The 19736-nt window shown below is 38.2% G+C and overlaps 4 protein-coding genes across 6 annotated transcripts in view; 2 read left to right on the forward strand and 2 right to left on the reverse strand.

Annotated features, from left to right (window-relative positions):
- The window catches only part of LOC126849400 (sodium-coupled monocarboxylate transporter 1-like), a 47690-nt gene that overhangs the window by 10321 nt on the left and 17633 nt on the right, over positions 1-19736 (forward strand). The window lies entirely within an intron of this gene.
- On the reverse strand, positions 6-18021 carry LOC126849385 (serine/threonine-protein kinase SMG1). Its single transcript, XM_050591153.1, is given in 17 exon segments — positions 6-2300; positions 2387-3349; positions 3486-5370; positions 5443-5719; positions 5966-6228; positions 9029-9302; positions 9387-13211; positions 13300-13487; positions 13584-14112; positions 14205-14361; positions 14427-15762; positions 15858-15987; positions 16090-16342; positions 16428-16615; positions 16617-16649; positions 16731-17026; positions 17683-18021. Coding segments are annotated over 16 exon segments (10713 nt in total). The 5' UTR covers positions 16958-17026; positions 17683-18021; the 3' UTR covers positions 6-2115.
- Positions 6065-8945, forward strand: LOC126849408 (5-hydroxytryptamine receptor 1). 3 transcript variants are annotated; one of them, XM_050591193.1, is made up of 7 exons: positions 6065-6199; positions 6349-6593; positions 6661-6763; positions 6827-6994; positions 7231-7782; positions 8026-8188; positions 8285-8945. In XM_050591193.1, exons 4-7 carry the CDS (start codon positions 6975-6977, stop codon positions 8672-8674), a joined length of 1125 nt encoding a protein of 374 aa, XP_050447150.1. In that variant the 5' UTR covers positions 6065-6199; positions 6349-6593; positions 6661-6763; positions 6827-6974; the 3' UTR covers positions 8675-8945. The 3 variants fall into 3 exon arrangements, with proteins under 3 accessions (XP_050447150.1, XP_050447151.1, XP_050447152.1); XM_050591194.1 differs by having other exon boundaries at positions 6857-6994; XM_050591195.1 differs by having other exon boundaries at positions 6661-6750.
- LOC126849419 (ATP synthase subunit d, mitochondrial-like) lies at positions 18503-19643 on the reverse strand. Its single transcript, XM_050591217.1, has 3 exons — positions 19452-19643; positions 18899-19067; positions 18503-18835 (listed from the first exon to the last, which is right to left on the reverse strand). Exons 1-3 carry the CDS (start codon positions 19565-19567, stop codon positions 18611-18613), a joined length of 510 nt encoding a protein of 169 aa, XP_050447174.1. The 5' UTR covers positions 19568-19643; the 3' UTR covers positions 18503-18610.

Genomic DNA, 19736 nt, shown 5'->3' on the forward strand with positions numbered 1-19736 from the left:
TCACATCTGTTTCGATAGTGTTTCTCTTATTAGTTCCAGCATTGCATCACGTAATATAGTAGAAGTTTGATATTTTTTGTAATTATATAATAAATAATTAATTTTCTTTTCTTCGAGTTTTTACACAAATAAAATTCGTCTACGCCAAATTTATAATCGTTCATTGTGTAAAGTTCGTCGAAAAGTTACAGATTAGGAAAAATTTGAAAATCTCTTGGAGCTGCACTATGAGGTTCTGTCACGTTTCTATAAAATTGCATCGGCCAATTTCATTTTTCTATAGCATTTTGTATTATTTGTATAGGATATTTTAGGAAAAATCTGTGGTATATATATTATATAGATGTGTTTCTCAGAGATTAAAGAAAAAAAAGAAATCTATATATAAGCTCTAAGAATGCTTCAGTTGTCCTCTTTAAAAAACAAAAAATAATTTTAAAAATTACTTTGACTAAACATTATCTAATTACTTTAATTAAATAATTATTAAATTTCTCTTATTTTACATAACAAATTATTTTTTTCAGGAAAAATAATTATCACTAAAGTAATAAATAATTTTTTAAAATTGTTTTGTTTTTTATAAAATTTGAGGGTTCTTAACGACCAATTACCGGCCTTACTTTTATATTTTTTTATCCATTCTAGCTTGGAACACATCTGTATAATATATTTTTCTTAAAACATCCTGCACATATTACTCAATGAGTTATGTTAAACTGATAAAATTTACATAATTATGTAAATTTGCAACAAACATTTAAAAGAAATGAGTGTTTATCATTAGTTCTGCAATGTATATGTGAAAATCTTTATTTATGACAGCATTATTCAAGCAATTAAAACATGATTCAGCGAAATGCAACGCTTGAAAGTAGCGAGGACACTATCATGTGTCATAATGTTGGCTACGAAGCTAATAAATTTTTTTTTGTCCGGATCGTCCGATACTAACATTATAAAACTCACAAACTGAGTCGACGTGATAAACTTTACAAAACTATGTGCGCATTTACCGCAGAAATTATTTTGTTCCATTATAACCGACGATAAATTGCGATTGCGCCGCGAGATCAATAAAATTTTGCAAATACTTACACTTATACCCGCGTATATATGTATATATCTGGATGTTTGTAAAGATGATATATGTAATATGTTGAGCAGTGTATGTATCTGCGTATGTAAGTGTATGTATATACGTATGCGCCGATTTTGAACGTATTTAATTTATGTAAACTTAATAACTTAATAACATTAAGTGATTTTTCTATATCAAGTCACGGACATTTTTAAAATTTTGTCTTTTGTTTCATCTTATTGGAAAATAATGCTGTAATGCAGTTTACATGATCTCGGATCCCTGATCGAATTAATCATCAAATGTATATCTGTGTATACATCGGTGTACATGTATCTAAAATCAAAACGTCGGTGCGAAAACCGATTCAGATGCCTCGATTAAAATGCTAGGCAATTTTAATCCCTGACACTATCTATGACATTACGCAAATTATATTGCGTATATAGGTAATAATTGGGATCGTTGCTACGATCGAGACTTTCATCATTATCATCGGACTTATCGGACTTCTCAATATATCGTCAGCCGAACTTCTCGCGACTACACCGTTAGCGTAAGAATATGGCCGATTCTATGCTTCTCCCAAAAATTCGTGGCAATTCCCAAAAGAATAATACTTATCTCTGCACATTTATCTGCCCAATATACCATACATATATTCTTGTTCCCCGGCAAAACAAAAAAAAAAAGAAAAATAAAGAAATAAAGAAAGAAGACACACCCATTGCATATCCATAAGTATAATAGATTGCGCGCCAGCCTCGATTTTTGAAACAATTATAGAATCAGCATTCAGCACAGTGGATTTTCAGCACAGTGGATTGTCGCGCCGGAGAGATTGATCCTGAAAAACCGACTTGTTTCTTGATTGACTTGTTTCCCTGGATCCGCTATATCTGGTTTCGAGCGGAGTGGAGTTTTGCCTCCTACGGCAACGTAGGGCGACATAGATACGACGGTACAAGCTTAAATACCGTCATGTGAGACGAGTGTCGAGCCATCGGGGCGCGCGAGCGCCAACCGCTCTTCGTTCAGACCCACGGTGTCCAGCCTTCGTACAGCAAGGCTAAGTTATCGTTGCTTAGTGCTTCGCGTATCACGTATTCCACTTGCTCAGCCGTAGTATACTTGCGTGTCGGTTGCGGATCGCGACCTTCTAGCTTCATGCGCACGCGACGCCACACGTTCAGCGCGTAGGCGTTCCGCTCTTGTACAGCTAGAAGAAAATAACAAACAATTTTCAATTTTCAAAAGATTGATGAAGATCTAAACAGCTGATGCGAATTAAAAATTACTCGGTACCTTTGCCCGTAGTTGGATCTCTGGCTAATGGTGTTCCTTTTCTCGGACTTAAGCATACGCTCTCTTGTCGTACCAGTTTGCTGCCTTTCTTCTTCAGACTATCCGGTTTTTCCACGACCTTCGGATTCAATTTATGCTCGCTCGCGAACTCTAACAGTTGGTTGTACAAACTGGGTGCTTTAACTGCCATCGTTTCTAGATCATTCTTGATCGCCACGCCACGAGCCGAATCGAAATTATTGGTCTCTAATTCCTTCACAATCGTCGATACACTTTCTGTGAAGGAGCGATATGCGAATAAGAAATCCTGCAAACCGTCAATATTCTCCTGTTTTACCATCGTTTTCAATAGCAATCTAACGTCTGACATAAGTCGATGATGTTCGGTCAGCACATTCTGTAAATTTTTGACTCGATCTCTCAGATAATCCTTGGCAGTGAAGAGAGCTTCTTGTTTCTCCTGTAATTTCTTCTGGGTATCGACTATCGCCTCAGATACAATTTTCTCGGCTTGTTTCAACCATGCGGTGTCCACGTTGTTTTCCAGCTGCAACAGCTGTACGAGGCTCTCTTCTATCATGGTAACAGTGATATTCAAGTTGGCTGTCAACACACAACTCTCTTCCCAGTGTTTGATTAGTTTGACTAAATTGGCATCGTGCGTCACACTTTCCGATGTTCTGGTCCTCAAAGCTTCGTAATGCAGTATAGAATTGCATGTATTCATCACCATCGCTGCTAGATTGTGTTGTCTGGTCAATTTCTCGCACGATGTCAACACTGCGTTGTCGAACGCGGACATGACTTCGCCCAATGCTGGATTGGCGCCGGCAGCCCACTTGAGACGTTGTACGGCACTTGAGACGAGGTTTTGTTGTTGCTCACGAGCCTCGCATACTCGCGACTGCAAGTTCGATAGTGCCGCCGCAGTTTTTCGTAGCTCCAACATGAAGGTGGACCGATCTGAAGAAATTATATTTCAGATTTTATCATATAATTACAATTATGCATAATAACATTAATATACACAAAATTTTAATTTAATTCAAAATGATATATATAGATAATAAGAAAAAAAAAAAAAAACAGTAAAACATACTCAGAGGATTCATTGGATTTATGTTTGATCTCAGCATCATAATATCCTCATGCAACCAATGATGGGCCATTAGCTGAAGTTGAAGTCTCTGCAAACTGGCCCTAGCTACTTCGACGCTTTGCTGCGCCAGTCTGGCGCCTTGTTTGCGTCGCCAGGCGCTTTCCAACGTGCTACTTAATGCGCCCGCTTGCGCCAAGGTTGAGCCCGAGAACAATCCTTTCTTCAAGCATAAATCCACCATCTTCCGACACAGTTCCTCCAATGAAACTTTGCTTTCTGCTCCGATATCTCTTTGTTCGATTTCGGTGGTAACGTTCAGGCCCATGCGTTGCAGCAGAAAACACAAAGTGATTGCCAATGTTTGTGACGTAACGCCGAGCAATTGTCTCGAAACGTAATCGGCCGTAAATATTCGGACAGGTTTATTAAGTCGTTCATCATCGTACACATTCGCTAATCCGCCTTTGAACGCGGTAGCAATATCTCTGCACATCATGAAAAATTCCTGTATCGTATGTAATCTTTTAATCAGAAATATGTCCTCTAAAACTTGTCTAGCTGTCTTGTTGAAGATAGGTGCTGACATCTCTTTAGCCTCGCGTATCTGATCGATCTTTTTCCAATTTAGCGGAATGTCTAACGAACTCAAAGTGGCTACCAAGGCGTTACCTTCCATTTGCAATTTCTCGAATAAGCCATTGAAACCCATTAGCAGCATTTGACCCGGAGTCAAAGTTTCTTCCTGATTCAAGTCCTGAACCTCCGCTGGTCGCGACAATAACGCCTCGAATCGTAATCTCATATTAGCCACTATACCTTGTATCATAGCGTGCGGACTCTCCATTTCCATCACAGTGAATCGAAGATGCATCTCGAGCTGCGCCAAAATGTCACCGAGAGATATCCCGGTCATTATTATAATCTCGTTGAGTTCGCCCATCATTCGCATGACGCTCGGTTCCTCCGTGATAATAGTCTTCATCGCTTCCGGCAGTATAATTGTTTGAAAGTTATAATTAAGTTCCTGCAAACCCTTATATATGCAATCGGCGCTCTTCAGACATTTGAGTATCAGCGAAATCTTGGGATCGTTGTTCGTCTTATGGTTCTCCGGTATCAGCGTAATCAATTCGGCGATTAGCGATGACATCAGACGCATTTCGTCTAGAAACCAGTCCCCTTCGCGAGATGTGAGATCCACCAGACAATCTCCGGCACATTTGGCCGCGCCTTCCATCATCAGATATCGCTTATTCAAGGCACATAGCGCGGTAATATTGACGCACTCGAGCGCTCTTTCCGCGCCCTTCTCTCGTCGCAAAAATCCCACAATCTGTGCTTTTGACTCGACATACGCCTTTTCAATCCTGTTACCGGCTTCCGGTAAGCCTTCGGATACCATTCTTTCATAAGCTTTCTTGAGTCTCTCATTTGAATCGTTTAAAATCGCTTGCATCTGATACGAGAACGTTATTATCTGCTGAACCTGCGGATTGTTCGGGTTGATCGGATTTAGATTTCCCTCAAACTGCGTCATAACCTCGTGACACGCCTCAACGGTTCCTGAGGTCAATAGCTTGTTGGCCCATGCATGATAGAGCACGGTACGATGCTGCGACAGAGTGCTTAGAGGATACAGACTGCAGATAGCGGAATATTGACTCAACAGATCCAAACAGGTGCGTATGAGAATGGATTGCTGGGTAGCCAACTGTGTCAATTCGTTCTCCGACTGCTCGCATTGTAGTATCATCTGACTCTGTCCGGCGTTTTGCAAAAACTCCTTCACGAGATCAAACACCACGTGATCCTCTTGATTCGTCGAGGTTCCTAATTCCGCCAGCCACTGTCCCAATTGGGGTCCTCGTACCGCGGCCAACGCGATCTAAATTAACAATGAAAATATTGAAAAAGCATTCCAATTTAAAACACACTTGGTTAATCGCTTAAGACTCACATTATGCATATTAATCTGCTTCTCACATTCCTCTATTTTATCTTTTAAGCCTGCTTTCGCTTTTTCGTGAGCGTCTCGTGCTCGTTTAAACGAGTTGTATCGGTTCACGACCGAGTACAACGCATGATTCCGACCCATCGCCTGTGCCTCCTTCACTAACGCGAGTTGCTGATGTCGGTCTTGCAATAAATCCTGACACTGACGTGAGGCTTCGGTCGCCTCGATCCAACAGTTCAAGTGATGACACAGCAGAGGTAAGATTTTAGTCAATTCGTCTCTGTAATATTTCATTTAAAACTATTATTATAAATAACTTTTCTATTATTTAATTAGTGCAATAAGAAATGAAAACACAAAGCCTCTTTTACTATCGAGATTTTTTATATTTCTATAAGAATATATTAAAAAACAGAAATTATTTTAAATTGTAGAAAAATACATGTAACATTTACTAATTTCTCCTTTAAATATAAAACAAAATAAATAAAAATAAGACATTCATTAAACGTGAAATTTGTCTCACCGATTAGCCAGCCATTCGACACGCATCTCCGCCGTTCTTACGGCGAACATCGCACGCGTGAGTTCCTGCTCCAGTTGTTTCCTTCCGACACCGGTGCATCTCGCCCTGGCCTGGCAAGCACCGTAACTCGCTATACTTGTATCCGCGCCAGCACGCCAATCCACCAGAGGATCATAGACAAAGGCCTCCAGTAAGGTCAGAAGCGTCTCGCGGCCTCTACGCATCACTCTCAAAGTATGCTCGCAGGCGAACCTAAATATACCCTGAACACATAAATAGCAATTTCTACCATTATGTATCACATTCATTGCTGGGGCGGGAATATAATAACCATCGATCGCTCGTAATTTTGCATTTATTCGTTTCTCATCGACTTTTTTTAGAACCAACCACTGATAGCGGCTGATAGTTGAAACAGTACTTTGCCAGGGAAACCACACACAGATGAGCAGATAAGTGAAACCACTCTTGAACGAACGAAGCAGTATCGTATCTGTCGCAGATTGTTCCGTATTGATTTATACTTTGTCGTCAAAACATATTATAAACGTTCTCATGAATATAAAAAATTCGCGCTTCCTCAAAGGTAAACTCCCGTTTCTTCGAAGGATAACGAAACAGAGACGAGGTGAGAGTCATCTTTCATTATATATTCATTTCTTGTAATGAAAAAGATTCATTCGAACGTTTCGTAGATTTACGTAATCGGGATGCGTGATCCGGTGTGTACTTTGACGTTTCATAAAGTACCATTAAAAACCTGTTTTTCCTTGTGTGTGCGGAAGGTAAATGGCCAAGGTAAGAGAATCCGCGTTATACCTTTGAACCTATTAACTGACTGACCATTTTATATGCTTCTAGTATAGAAATTGTGTTCGCGATTTTATCCAGCAGTTTTACACAACGTGCGACTGAGAGTACATCTTCATAAAGCAATCGTATTATCAAGATACGGCATAAATACGTATTCAATCTGATTTCTGATAATATATCTCCGCGCAAAATTTTTATGGCGTCAAAAAGGATACGGTAACTTTAATCATGCTTTAATTTTACTTTCAACTATAATATTGATACATCCCTTACAAAAATCTTAATATAATATAAATCTATATAAGTTCAATTTTAGACTTTTAATCTCAGAATTCTAATTAGAGGTGAAATCTCAAAAAATTTTTTGCTAATTTGTCGAAGAAAATGTAAAATCTTACATAATCATATATATCTAACAATGCTTAAAGATACTATATAGCTTATTTTTTCAGAATCATGTATTTAAAAGAGGATAACGTTACTGAAGCGAGTGAAAATACTTCGAATACACCACCGATCGAGTCAGAACCTGAGGATCAACGCATTTGGATTTTCGTAGACAGCTTTCTGTTTATCGTGATCGTTTCGGGAAACGTTCTCACGATACTGGCCATCGCCTGGGCCCGCAAGCTTCGAAATGTCATTTCCAATTATTTTATACTCAATCTAGCGGTGGCGGATCTCCTGGTGGGTGTAACGTTGCCTTATCACTTAGCGTTTTATGTGGATCAATCGTTGAACAGCAACAAAACGTTATGCATCTCGCTCTTCGTCATCATCGGCTTAGCTTGTGGCGGGAGCATATGCAATCTCATAGCTATCGCTATAGATCGTTACATCGCTATCGTGTATCCGTTGCGTTACAATGCGTACGCGACGAGGAAACGCGTACTGATAATCATAGCCATCATTTGGACATTCGTCATAAGCGTGTATTCGATTCCGATATATTGGAATTGCTTCGAGACCGCAAAGAAATGCGAAATGCAAACGATATTGCCGAGGTACTGATTCATCATTTCTCGATAAACCGATATGACGATAATAATGATTATAAATTTCGATATTCCAAAATAGCTCAGAACATATGGTGTGTGGTCGTGTAAATTATAATTATTTCATATCGGCACAATCGTCATAAATTATCTTTCTTCATCAATTGGTTTAATATCTCCAATTGTTTTTAATTTTAGCTTCTCTCTCTCCCTTCTATTACAAAATTATAAATGATAAATTTCTTTTTATAGTTACTACCTATTGTATATAGTGCTGCCGTCCTTTTCTCTCAGTTGGATAACAATGTTTCTGTTATATTGGAAGATTTGGAGAGAAGCGCACAAGCATGCACGCCGAATGAATCTCAGTATTATTCCGAACATCGCTGGGAAACATGATCATAAAAGCGTACACGTATGATATAATATTTTGAATCAGAGAGCGACTGATAGAATTGAAAATTTGACGAGTGAAATTTTACAAGTAAAACTTGAGCATGAATTTTCGTAGGTGGTGCTGCTGATACTTGGCTGCTTTTCAATTTGTTGGCTTCCCTTTTTCGTCGTAGCTTGCATTCGGCTCTTTCTTCTGGAAGTGCCTTTATCGACTCTATACAAATCCACGTTTGCATTGGCCGTTGCTAATAGTGGAATGAATCCCTTCATATACGCGTGGAAAAACACCAATTTTCGCAAGACCTTTCAGAAAATTTTGCACTTCAAATCACCAAATAGAAATTTTAACTCGAGCTTCAAAATATATTTAGAAAATCAACGCGAATTACAAAAACAACAGACAAATGTAGAAAATGGTATAGACAGAAACGATAATTTGCACGAATGTTCGTCCAGTCAATCTAATTTAGCAGAAGAGAACAGAATAAACAACACAATTTTGTAAATCAAATTCTATAAAGTTGAAAATTTGCTAGAAATCTCAATCTCTGATAGAAAATTATATAAAAATTGTTTCACTTTTTTATATTTATTTACGTATAAATGACTTTTTTAAAAATCAAAAACATAGATAAAAAAAATTGTAAAAATATCACAAGTTATCGTGCAAAACTAAAATACAAATATACGTTATGCAAATTTTTAATCTCTACGCGATGAAATGTTTCATCATTGATCAAACTTTCTAGAATTAAAAAGATAAATAATAATATAAACACTTTTCTTCTTTCTTTTCTTTTTCTTATTCACTTGTCTCTTTCTGTTTCTCCCTTATCGAGAAACATTTTGATATCCTTACCTCGACGCCGGTTACTCCCAAAGCCGCTTTGATGTTGGGCGTCATGCGGAACGGCACTTTCTCTGGGACGCGTAAAGTTTTTCCCTTCTCGAAGCAGACGTTATAATCGATGTGTACAACTTCACCAGTATTGAGATCGACAAGAACATTATCCAGGTGCCTATCGCCTAAACCTATGATGTAGCCAATAATAGACATCACCGCAACGGAATACGAATAATTCTTGGTAGCTTGCCACCAGCTACCGGCATGGATGCTGTTGCACCAGATTTCTCTGAAACAATAAAAAATAAATTTAAATATCTGATTAAAATAAATATATATCATATATAATTTTTTTTTGCAAAAAGCAACCAACTTAGCAAGTAGATCCTTGGGAGTCTCCTTCATTAGCTCTTCCAATACTTTTTTCAGCACATGAATAGGCCACTCTTTCCGGTTTTCCAAACCGATTCCACATTCCTTCAGCAACGGCGTCAATTTATTATAAAACAATTCCGAAGGTCGCATAATCGTTGAATTGCCGCCACCGGTTTTGCTAGTCATAGCGCATTCGCGCTGCTGCCATCGTTTATAGAGTATAAACAATGGCGTCACGCCGTCGACCCACTGAATGAGACCGGATCTGGGACCCAATGGGATTACCGAGTAATGTCGCGCTCTATATGTCTTTGTATCACTGTTTTTCGACATCATGGTATTACATATGCTTAGAAATTGCATTATTCTCTCGTCCAGGTGTAGATCCTCTAATCCCTTGAACAGATACGTGTAAACGTGACCATCGGAACCGTGGAATATCAGCTTCTTTGGTTTCGTCTTGGTCGGTAAAATCTGAACATTATTGTCCACCGACATGATCGTGACGATCTTGTTGTCGATGGCAGCGACGCCCGGCATAGCGATGCATGTGTTCTTCAGATTGGCTAAGATAGGGCTAATATCCATCATCGATAGGGAATAAGTGGTCCGTCGATGCACGCGTTGTGCCAATTTGGTTTCCAAATGCTTCAGTGCCAAACTAGCCATTTGCGGCTTCGCTGGGTTCTTGGGATTATTCAATCGGTTTATCACTTCCTCTATGGAAGCGCCAAATTTCTCCTGAAAGTTTTTTTCGTGTGGAGTCTCGGCAGGTACGGATGTCATAGAAAGAAGATTTTCCAGTATGAACGTGATCGGCTTTAGAATAATTCTATGTTTTTCCGCAATCAGTTTGTCCTTCTCTTCAGGCGCGAGCCAGACATTATTTTGCACCCGCTGAATCTCGATCTCCAGCTGTTCAAATCGCTTAGTGATCTCTGTGTGATGTTGGCACAAAGTCGCCAGCCACAATTCGTCCCACAGCAAAGTAATTCGTCTGAGCTCCTTCACCAGCACCTTCACCTGAACTATGGAATCCTGGATACGACTCGAGAGACAATCGACCAATTGCGAAAAACAGGAATCCATAAAACCTTCATGCTCGTCGTTGTACGAAACAACAGCCTCATCCTCTTCAGCGGCATTTAAGTCCAATTCGTTTTGCGAATTATCGTTGTCGTTGGATTTCTCGTAGACGACTTTGTCGTAGGTCTTTTGACCTGAAACGGCGCCCACTACGGCCGGGAATATAATCAAATGCGGTGAATTTTCCGCCACACGACATAATAGCTCGGACACTTGAGTCCTCACGTATGCCTCGGGATGGCTGAGTCTCGAGAATAATTGTGGTATAATCTCCTTCCAAGGCGCGGTCGGTGTTGTCGAGAGACCGGTCTCGAGCACGTTCTGCAATTCCAACGCATGTTTTACTACGAGTCTTAATAGCCGCAACGTTGCTGTGATGGTATCGCACTCGTTGCTCTCGTTATTGGCTAATTGTAAATATTTGAAATATGCATTTGCCGAGAGTTCGTAATATGAGTAGATCCTCTTCTGCGCCTGTCGCCAGATGTCGACTAGCATACCGAGAAGATGCTCATTGCCGGCGTGATTCAGCACCGGTACATTTCTCAATTGATTTTCTATCATGTCGGACGTGTTTACGTCGTTCGTATCTATATCGCCCTCGTCCTCGGGTATAGTCTTATTCTGGCCCAGTATGCAGAAGACAGTGTTGAGATCGGCCTCGGCCATATCCATTGGCAGTAAAGACTGTATATTGAACCGATCGGTATCCGTCAATTGACCAGAATTGGAATTATCCACGATTTTTCGACCCCATTTGTAACACCATGCGGCGAAATTTGACCAAGCATGCGGAAGATCCGGACATTGATTCACACCGAGCTGCATCAATTTGCCGATTATCATATCCGATGTCGGAATCAAATCGATCGTGTCACCGAACAATTTATCCATCAGACCGTCGTTATGCACGGCTTCGAATCTGAGCAATTCCTCTAACTGAGGATTGTCTTTTACATTCATGTCCTGCTGTATCCATTTACCCAAGGTGAGCAAAAGCTTGGTTCCCATCTCTCGCAAATCGGCGGATTGCTCACCGTTGACGATCGCCTGTGAAATTCCCAAAGAAGTTACGCAGCATATCTTCAACGCCTCGTTCGTGTTCTCCATGTCGTACAGCAATTTGGAAAATTCTCTGAATGCACGCATGCTATTCTTGGTCCATTTTACGTGAACAGGCCCGTTCAACATGCTATTCGTGATATCGGCAAAAGTGCAAGCAGCGGTCGAATTTTTCAATTGGATCAAATCTTGCTCCAATTTGAAATACTTAACAATCTCTCGTTTCGCTAAATTAAAATTGCCTTCCTTTCTGGCCGTTCGAATAACGTGTAATCGTAGACTATCCACTTCTGTGGAATTGTTGTCGAACGATTGGTCAAAATACTTGGACCACCACAAGACTTGCGTTAAAACGTTCGAGTTAATATGATTGATCTTATCAATCTTGTACAATTCAAAAACATTTTTATCATTTTTACCGCATAATAGATTCTTCAATCCCGTCGCGGAATACTGAAGCAATATAGCGTCATTTAGATACTCTGAAGGTACATTACGCAAACTATCTTGCATTGTCTTAGCCGCGACCTTCTCACATCTCTCAATAACGTTCTCGAACGAGTCCTTAAACTCGTTACTGCGAATGCTCAACGCAATGTTCATCAGACTGTTATTGCATTCACTCAGCGCATTTGCACAACTCCAATTACTCTTTTTCTCGTCGTTCAACAGATTCCAATTCGTCAGTTCGTCTAAGCTGATCAATTCACCCTCTTCAAATTTCTTCAAACACTCCGCCTGCTGCGGCACGATATTTTCCGCAATTTGTTTTCGCAAAATAATATTTTTTTCTTGCGATAATATATCGTTCTCTTGTAATTTCCAATCTACTAATCCGGACCAATCGGTGACCGCTTTATAACAATTGGAAAGTCGCTGCATGCAAAAACCTAGCACTTGATTGTCACTCTCGAGTCTCATAGCTTTGCCATTTTCGTCGTCATCTGTTTTAACGTACATATGTTCATCGATTATCTGCTTGTAGCCCTGCACCGCCGATTCGTAGTGTCCGGCAGCCTCTTCCATCGCAGCTTTCAGCCACGGAAACTGTCTGTCCTTTGTCTTGGCATACACGTAAAGTCCTTGCAAGGCTTCTGCCTCGCTCAGCGCGACCATCGCCTGCGCCGTCCACAACGTTGCCCTCTCAAACTCTATGCCCTGCGTATTATCAGCGTTACTCAAATCTTCCAGCAGTCTCTGACCGTTTCGCAACGCACTCGTTGCTAAACCTGAGTGCAACGAGACAACGCACAAAGCCAGTCGTATGCGATTCAACCACTCTCTGCACGTCGATTTGTTTGTATGGAAAAAGGTCCTGACCGGCTTCGACAACGGCAAAAGCGCCATCGCGCAACCATCTGCTGCGTTGTGAATCACTCTTTCCAGATGTTCCAGGAATTCTATAAAAAGCCGTACTCGCGTGTGCTCGTGCAACATGCGATCTAAGCTTTGTTTTTCCTTCTTCATTACTACGTCTGTACTGTACGATATCTCGCGAGCCAGAACTTTCAGAGCACTCTCAATCGACGTGAATGTCTCTTGTGGTTTCCCTAGAAACGTGCGGAGCTTATTGAGCACGCAATGTTGCGCCGCTTCGAAACCGCTCCAGAAGAATAGAAATGAACAATTTGCCAGCGCCAAGTCGTACATTCTCGCCGTAGTTTCATTTTCCGATCTGGAAATATTTCATATAAATATATATTCTCACATTCTATATCTCATATCTTATATTTATAAAAAAATAATTTATAAAAAATACTTACACAGCTGGCCAGCATAAAGTAAATATTTCCGACAAACCGGCCGCGTCGAGATAATGCTCTTGCAGCAGGAATGCCATATATGTTTTGAAATGTTGCGCTAATAATTCTCCGTTATTATTGCCTCGCATGTGTAATCTTTGAGCAAGTATTAATGATTCTGTCGAATATGTTTCAATTTCTCGTATTTTCTGCATTCAAAATCAAAATTTAAATTAAAAATTAGAACAACATATTACTTTCATCCATATGTATACGTTACTTCATTCAGAATTTGAAATTGTTACCTTAGTGTCTGAGAATAAATACTCTTTATTCAATTTTGGTATAACAATATTAATGGGCATACACATTAGTAGTGAACCGTATTTCTCGCGGATTGTTTTATTGCACGACGTTAAATGCAACGTCGCTAGATCTATGATACACGAATAAGTCTCTAGCTTCCATTCCACCTTTTTCGCAGTCATCAAGATCTCCAAAAGATTGCATACTGCGCTCGCAATGTCATTATTGGTTGTAGCACCACAATTAATTAAACTCGCAATGATATTTTGGCACTCCTGAGTTTTACTCAAAATCCCGATGTATTTTTCGGATTGTATGCAAATCTCTTGCAACCAATTAGACAAAAGAAGCAAAATTCGTACAGGCGTCTTTTTGTTGTACGTCTTAGCTATCAGATTGAGAATTATAGATAAATGGCCACTAGTAGGTGATGTGGTCGGTACATCTAAAGTTCCAGGAAACATATCCATCGGCCGACAAGCTGTACTGCCGGTTATCAAGCTAGAACTTGGTACAAAGTGATTGTACCTGCAATAAGTTAATTGTTGAAAATTTGTTTATCGTCATGCAATTGGAATTTCTGGATTTTTATTAAGAAGGATTAAGAAATTTTATTTTACCTGGAGCAATGCGCATAAAGCAAATAGAGAATACTATATTGCAAGAATGGACTGGTTGTAGACAGTGCAGTGTCATATGGTTTTAATTTGACAGCAAGAAGCTCGAGGATGCTAGGCTTTAAAGCCCACATTCCAATAATCGAATTACTCGCATTTGCTAAAAAAAAGTTGTTGCACATAAAGAATTTCATTGTAATTATATTGTTAGTATTATTCGCTCACCTATATCCGAAAGCGCAAGAAGTATAAATGTAATTACAATCTCAATATCGCTCTTCGTGTAATTCAAATCATTTAACGGATTATCTACAACTAAGCTGTCCATATCGGGTAATATAAGTTTATAAGCAATCTCCAAATCCGCTAGTACATAGCGATAAGATTCCTGCAATAATGGAATATTCTTCAAGCTCAGAAGGCTGTGGTACACGCCCAAACACGCGTTTTGAATGGGGATGGAATTTCGGAATCTTAATTTTAGTAACGCCGAATTCTTGCCAAGCAGCGTGTGCACCAATTCTAATGGCAAATTCGCAGACACTTCCTTTATTATTTTCGATATGATAGTTAACATTGAGATAATGGTATCGTCCCAAAAGATATTGACTCTCTGCAATTGAAGATCGATAAATTTATAAAGAAGTTCATGGTTTTTTGCTATGCGACTTTGAAGATAGCCGAGGAGTAAGAAAGCACATTCATTTGCGACGACGATCAATTCCTCCTTCTCTTCCGATAAATCAATCTGTTTAACTTTCGGTTCCATCGATCGCAGCAAGTTCATTAACAACTGTCCCTTTTCCTTGGATAGAGCACTTTTATCAGAAGTTATCTTAGAATTTTTCTTATCATTTTTTTTATTTATAATCAGTGACTTCATCATCTTGACGAGATTTTCCTCCGTAATCTCGTCTTTACTGAAATGCTTGGAGAGTATTTCAATGTGTTTTTGCGATGAATTGACGTTCTTTATACATTTAATCAAGTTCTCTGTGTTGTTAGATATGATTTTGGGCCAAATGTCATTCTCTTGTTCGAATTCGATCGCTTTGACAACAGTCTTTAACATCTTTGATAAACAATCTGTTAAAAAAGACCATTGTACGCTGGGTGCAAGATTTGGATTTAAATGTTCGGATATACTCTTTGTTACTGTGTTAAAAACGGATATTAAAGATGTGATCTTTAGAATACATTCCCTTGGCGTCGGGGCTTCATCATCATCGGGTGATATACGACCGGATTCGGGTGAACTCAATTCCTCATCATAGCCCTCCATATCTTCCAAGAATTGACCTAGCAACGTCAGTGTGAATTGCAGATCTGATATCCAGAATGAGCGCAGCTTTTGCAAACATCGACTCGCGTAAAGAACGACGGATTTTTGTTGCGTAGAATCAATGTGCCAACCTACAAGTATGTCCACAGTATCGCGAAAGTGGTTTGTGAATGTCTCTGGGTAAGAATCTATGATGAGTAATATAGCATCGACAGTCGCCACCAGTAAATCTGCTCTATCAACATTTTCCAATATTGATTGCAATTGAGACATCATTGGCTATAATGCAAACATGATTGCAGTTAATAATCATTATTAAGCAGAGAGACAAAAAAATTAATTGTTTTATCAATTCCTATATAAATGTTATTTACCACAGAGAAATCTTTCAATTTAGATGTCTCAGCATCCATCTTGAGTGTCTCGCTAATTGACTTTATTAATAAGCATTTTATATCATCTTTATGTTCCAATGAATATTTATTGAAAGTCCAGTCCATATATCTAAAAATTATATATAATTTTTGTAATTTTGCATCATTATGCTATAAATATGTAGGAAATAAAGAATATATTTTACAAATTATATACTGGATTGTAATATACCTTTTAAAATCTTGTTCTACCACATATCCGATACGACCCAAACATTTTGCAATCTGTTGTTTTGCTTCCTGACCAGGGCCTGAATGCAAAATGTCTAACAGATTCTCACAAATAAGTTCCAAGTTTCGTCGTATATAACGTTGATTTTCAGGTGCAAGAATACCCTCTTGTACTTGCTTGCATAGCACTATGAAGTGATCATAATCATCTTCGCGACACAGTCGTCGCAAAAGTTTGGAAATTCTCGAGTCCTCTAGAATAAAAAATCAAAATTTTATCAAAAAATAAAATTTACGCATAAAAAAAAGTCACAAAAGAAAAGTAAGTATGTTAATTACCATTTATTCTTTTATCGTCATAGTATTTGCCCTGTGCATTCTCGTGATTTTTCAACGATTCTTGAAACTTGGATCTAGATGTAGAGTGATAGCTTGACTCTGAGTTCGACTCGCGATCGTTGAGACCTTTCTTGAAACCTCTTCCCCGCGTTCCACCTCTGGCACGATCTGCAGAGCTGCCACCGCGCCATTCGAAATTCATTTCTTGGAACACCGCTGAGTCTATCACAAAAAATTTATCGTAAATGATTCTTATTAATTAATATTGCGATAATATACTATTGATTAGAACAAGGAAAAAACCTTGGCTTAAATCTGGCAGCGCCGTGATCTGAAGAATAATTGGAGTTTCGTTGACAAATAACCAGGGTGCTACGTGGTACATGAAGATCGTTTATACTGTAATCACTTATCACTCCACTGTCTTCTTTCTCTATCTCCTCTATTTGATTTATAGACTCTTCTTGAGTCTCGGCACACTTGGAACCACGTAGCCTCGTGCTAATATTAGAGTTCCCACAGCTATTCATTACATTACTCTGCAAGTGGTCTGCATGACCCACACTTTATAGATGTAACTTGTAGTTACCTATAGTTACCTAATTCATCAATAACATCAAAAAAAAGGTAAATATGCAAATGTTACAAGTTACAATTTTTTTGTAGTGAGAATAATATTTTATATATTGTACTGTAATAGAAAATAATCTATATTCGATTCACTTATAAAAGTATAAAAATTCTATTTGTGTATATATTTCTATCAAACAAATAGCAAAGTCATGTATGATAAAAATACTAAATTATTTATAAAATGTATTGTTTAATATTTTATAAAAAAAAAAGAAAAATTTAGATCTCAAAATATTTCATTTATTTAATGCTATTTCATAAAAGCAAGTATTTTTTAAAGTTACAATATTGAAAATTTGAGAAAAGTTAGCAGCAACTTGTTATAATTTCGACTTCTCTTTTATATCTAGTGAGATTACATGTGTGTTTAACAAACGGATTCTATCATGAAGTTTTCCAAGGGTCATTAATTCTGCGCGGGAAAGCACGTGGGCGCTATTAGGGAGAGTCGTAATCAATTTGAGGAGCAATATCGCGTTTTCGGTGTCGATTGCATCGTTCACACAAACAGTATCTGTTGCTGATAACGTTTATCCTCCTTCGCCTCCTACTCCTCCTCTTGCATGCTCCGAAACTCTTTTATATAGGAAAACGCTTATGCTTAGGATAAATCACTCCTCACCAATCTCGGGCAAATTACACGTGGATGAGATGTCGTTCGCACAGAATCGGAGGAAAGCCAGCGAAAATTGTCGCTTTCGTGTATCGTCTTGCGAAAACTGTACAAGCTCGAAAAATGCGAATTTCAGAGGTTATGAGAGAATATTCGGTGTTTCACTGGCTTGGATTTTCACCCCACCATGTTCAATACGTCGTGCCCATGCCACCATACAGATTTCTTCTAGAGAGTTTTCGTATCTCTCAGCTGGGCCTCCGAAAAATCGAGACTTCCTCCTTCCGATTACTTCCGTTTCTTTGTCGATTTTACGCTGATATATATTTTGCGACTTTGAACCATTGCGATAAATTTTAATCTCATGTCATCCTACAATGACGAGAAAAAGCAATTGGACGATTATTGTATGAGAGCCAGTATAGGAATTTTTGTTTCTCATTAATATTTGCATAATGGCTTTTGCAACTCTAGGGAATAACGCACGACTTATGACCGATCAACCTTTGTTTCTTCTGAAATAATAAATATAATTAAAATACTTTATTTATGTTATATTTTATTTTCAGTAATATCGCTGAAGTAAAAATCTTCGAGAGAAATTTTTAGAACCTACTTGTTAGCGCGCGCTAATGTTCTAATTTTATATATTTAATTCAATATAACTTTATTTCCTTTATTTTTATTTTATCAGTACAAGCAGCGATGGCAGTTATATATTTGCATTTCGTTTAGATGCATATAATATATATGTAAAGGTTTTATCATACAAAAGATTAACATATCTATAGATACATAAATTTACTTTTAGATAATAACGACAATAACATATAGATAAAGGACAATATTATTTTTCATTTTAGCATACAGTATTGAGTCATATGCCAGAAGTAAATTATGACTACATTTTACATTTCATTTTGAATATTATAGTATATTAATGATGTACTGGTTTTCCTTTCTCATTCTGTGGCTGTACGTCATATGTGTGTGGCCAAACTGTTGGTTTGTCAGACTGTATAGCCTGATCTGGATACAAATTTCGGAAATCTTCCATTGTCATTTCAGAGAATGGTAATAAACTCTTTACTCTTTCGACTTCCTTGCTGGCACTGGCAATGCGTTCATTCGACTCCTTAATAAATTGCTCGATTTGAGCAAGCTGCAAGACATTCATAGTTTAGAAGAAATGATAAATATAACATTTTACAATTGCAATTATTACCAATTCTTTTTCTTGAGCCTCAAGTTGCGAGGTATATTTATCCGCTGGATATGGTACTACAAAGGCTTCGTATTCCTTCTGAAATTTATCGACTAATCCAGATAAAGTGATATTCTTCTTGTAATATGCCCAATCAATTTTCGGAGGTGTCTCTGGGTTTGCAGCCATTCTACAAATACAAGAACAATATAAGTTATAATATCAATATATCGTCTGTTTCCTAAACATATCAATAATATAATAATTTCATCAATGTTTTACAAAAAGTTGATAAAAGTAATGCGTTAATAAATATTGAATATATAATTACAATAAATTTATTCTCTCCAACAGAGGTTATATATATGCCACTGCTATCTTCGACAAAGAATGACAAGCTAAAGAATATTTTTACTGTTCATTATTTTTTCTTATGACATACATAATTCATAAAGATTTATAATTTCGTCATTTTCCTGTGTGATTTTCATTAAAAGTAAGAAACATTCCGATAGCGTTATATAATAGCTCGTATATGACAATCTTGAAAAGAATGACACATATATTTACTGACCGTCGCAGATGCTGGTCAGACTTGGCTTTAAAGGCGGCGAATGCGTTTCTTTCCGTCTCCGGAATTCTTTCGGCGAGCGCCGCCCAATTAATCGCTTTAATCGCCCTTCGCGACATCCTTTCCGCGCTATCCTATCTTCTCGAAAGCGAGACAAGCCGACAAGCTGATATCCAAATACCAGCTGATCACACAAGCATAGACTTCTATATATTACTAGATAATCAACTCCCTAAATTTCACTTATTACGTAAAGTGTTCATGAGAAGCATTAAAAAAGAACTAATT

This window comes from Cataglyphis hispanica, chromosome 5, assembly GCF_021464435.1.
Source record: "Cataglyphis hispanica isolate Lineage 1 chromosome 5, ULB_Chis1_1.0, whole genome shotgun sequence".
NCBI classification, from domain to species: Eukaryota; Metazoa; Arthropoda; class Insecta; order Hymenoptera; family Formicidae; genus Cataglyphis; species Cataglyphis hispanica.

Bases quoted from the DNA above. Each gene is read 5' to 3' on its own strand.
- LOC126849408 (XM_050591193.1), top strand. From the start codon at position 6,975: ATGGCGTCAAAAAGGATACG. The intron at 7,783-8,025 runs GTACTGATTCAT...TTCTTTTTATAG, and splicing joins ATGCAAACGATATTGCCGAG to TTACTACCTATTGTATATAG. The intron at 8,189-8,284 runs GTATGATATAAT...GAATTTTCGTAG, and splicing joins ATGATCATAAAAGCGTACAC to GTGGTGCTGCTGATACTTGG.
- LOC126849419 (XM_050591217.1), bottom strand. From the start codon at position 19,567: ATGTCGCGAAGGGCGATTAAAGCGATTAATTGGGCGGCGCTCGCCGAA. The intron at 19,068-19,451 runs GTCAGTAAATAT...TTGTATTTGTAG, and splicing joins TCTGACCAGCATCTGCGACG to AATGGCTGCAAACCCAGAGA. The intron at 18,836-18,898 runs GTAATAATTGCA...AATGTCTTGCAG, and splicing joins AGGCTCAAGAAAAAGAATTG to CTTGCTCAAATCGAGCAATT.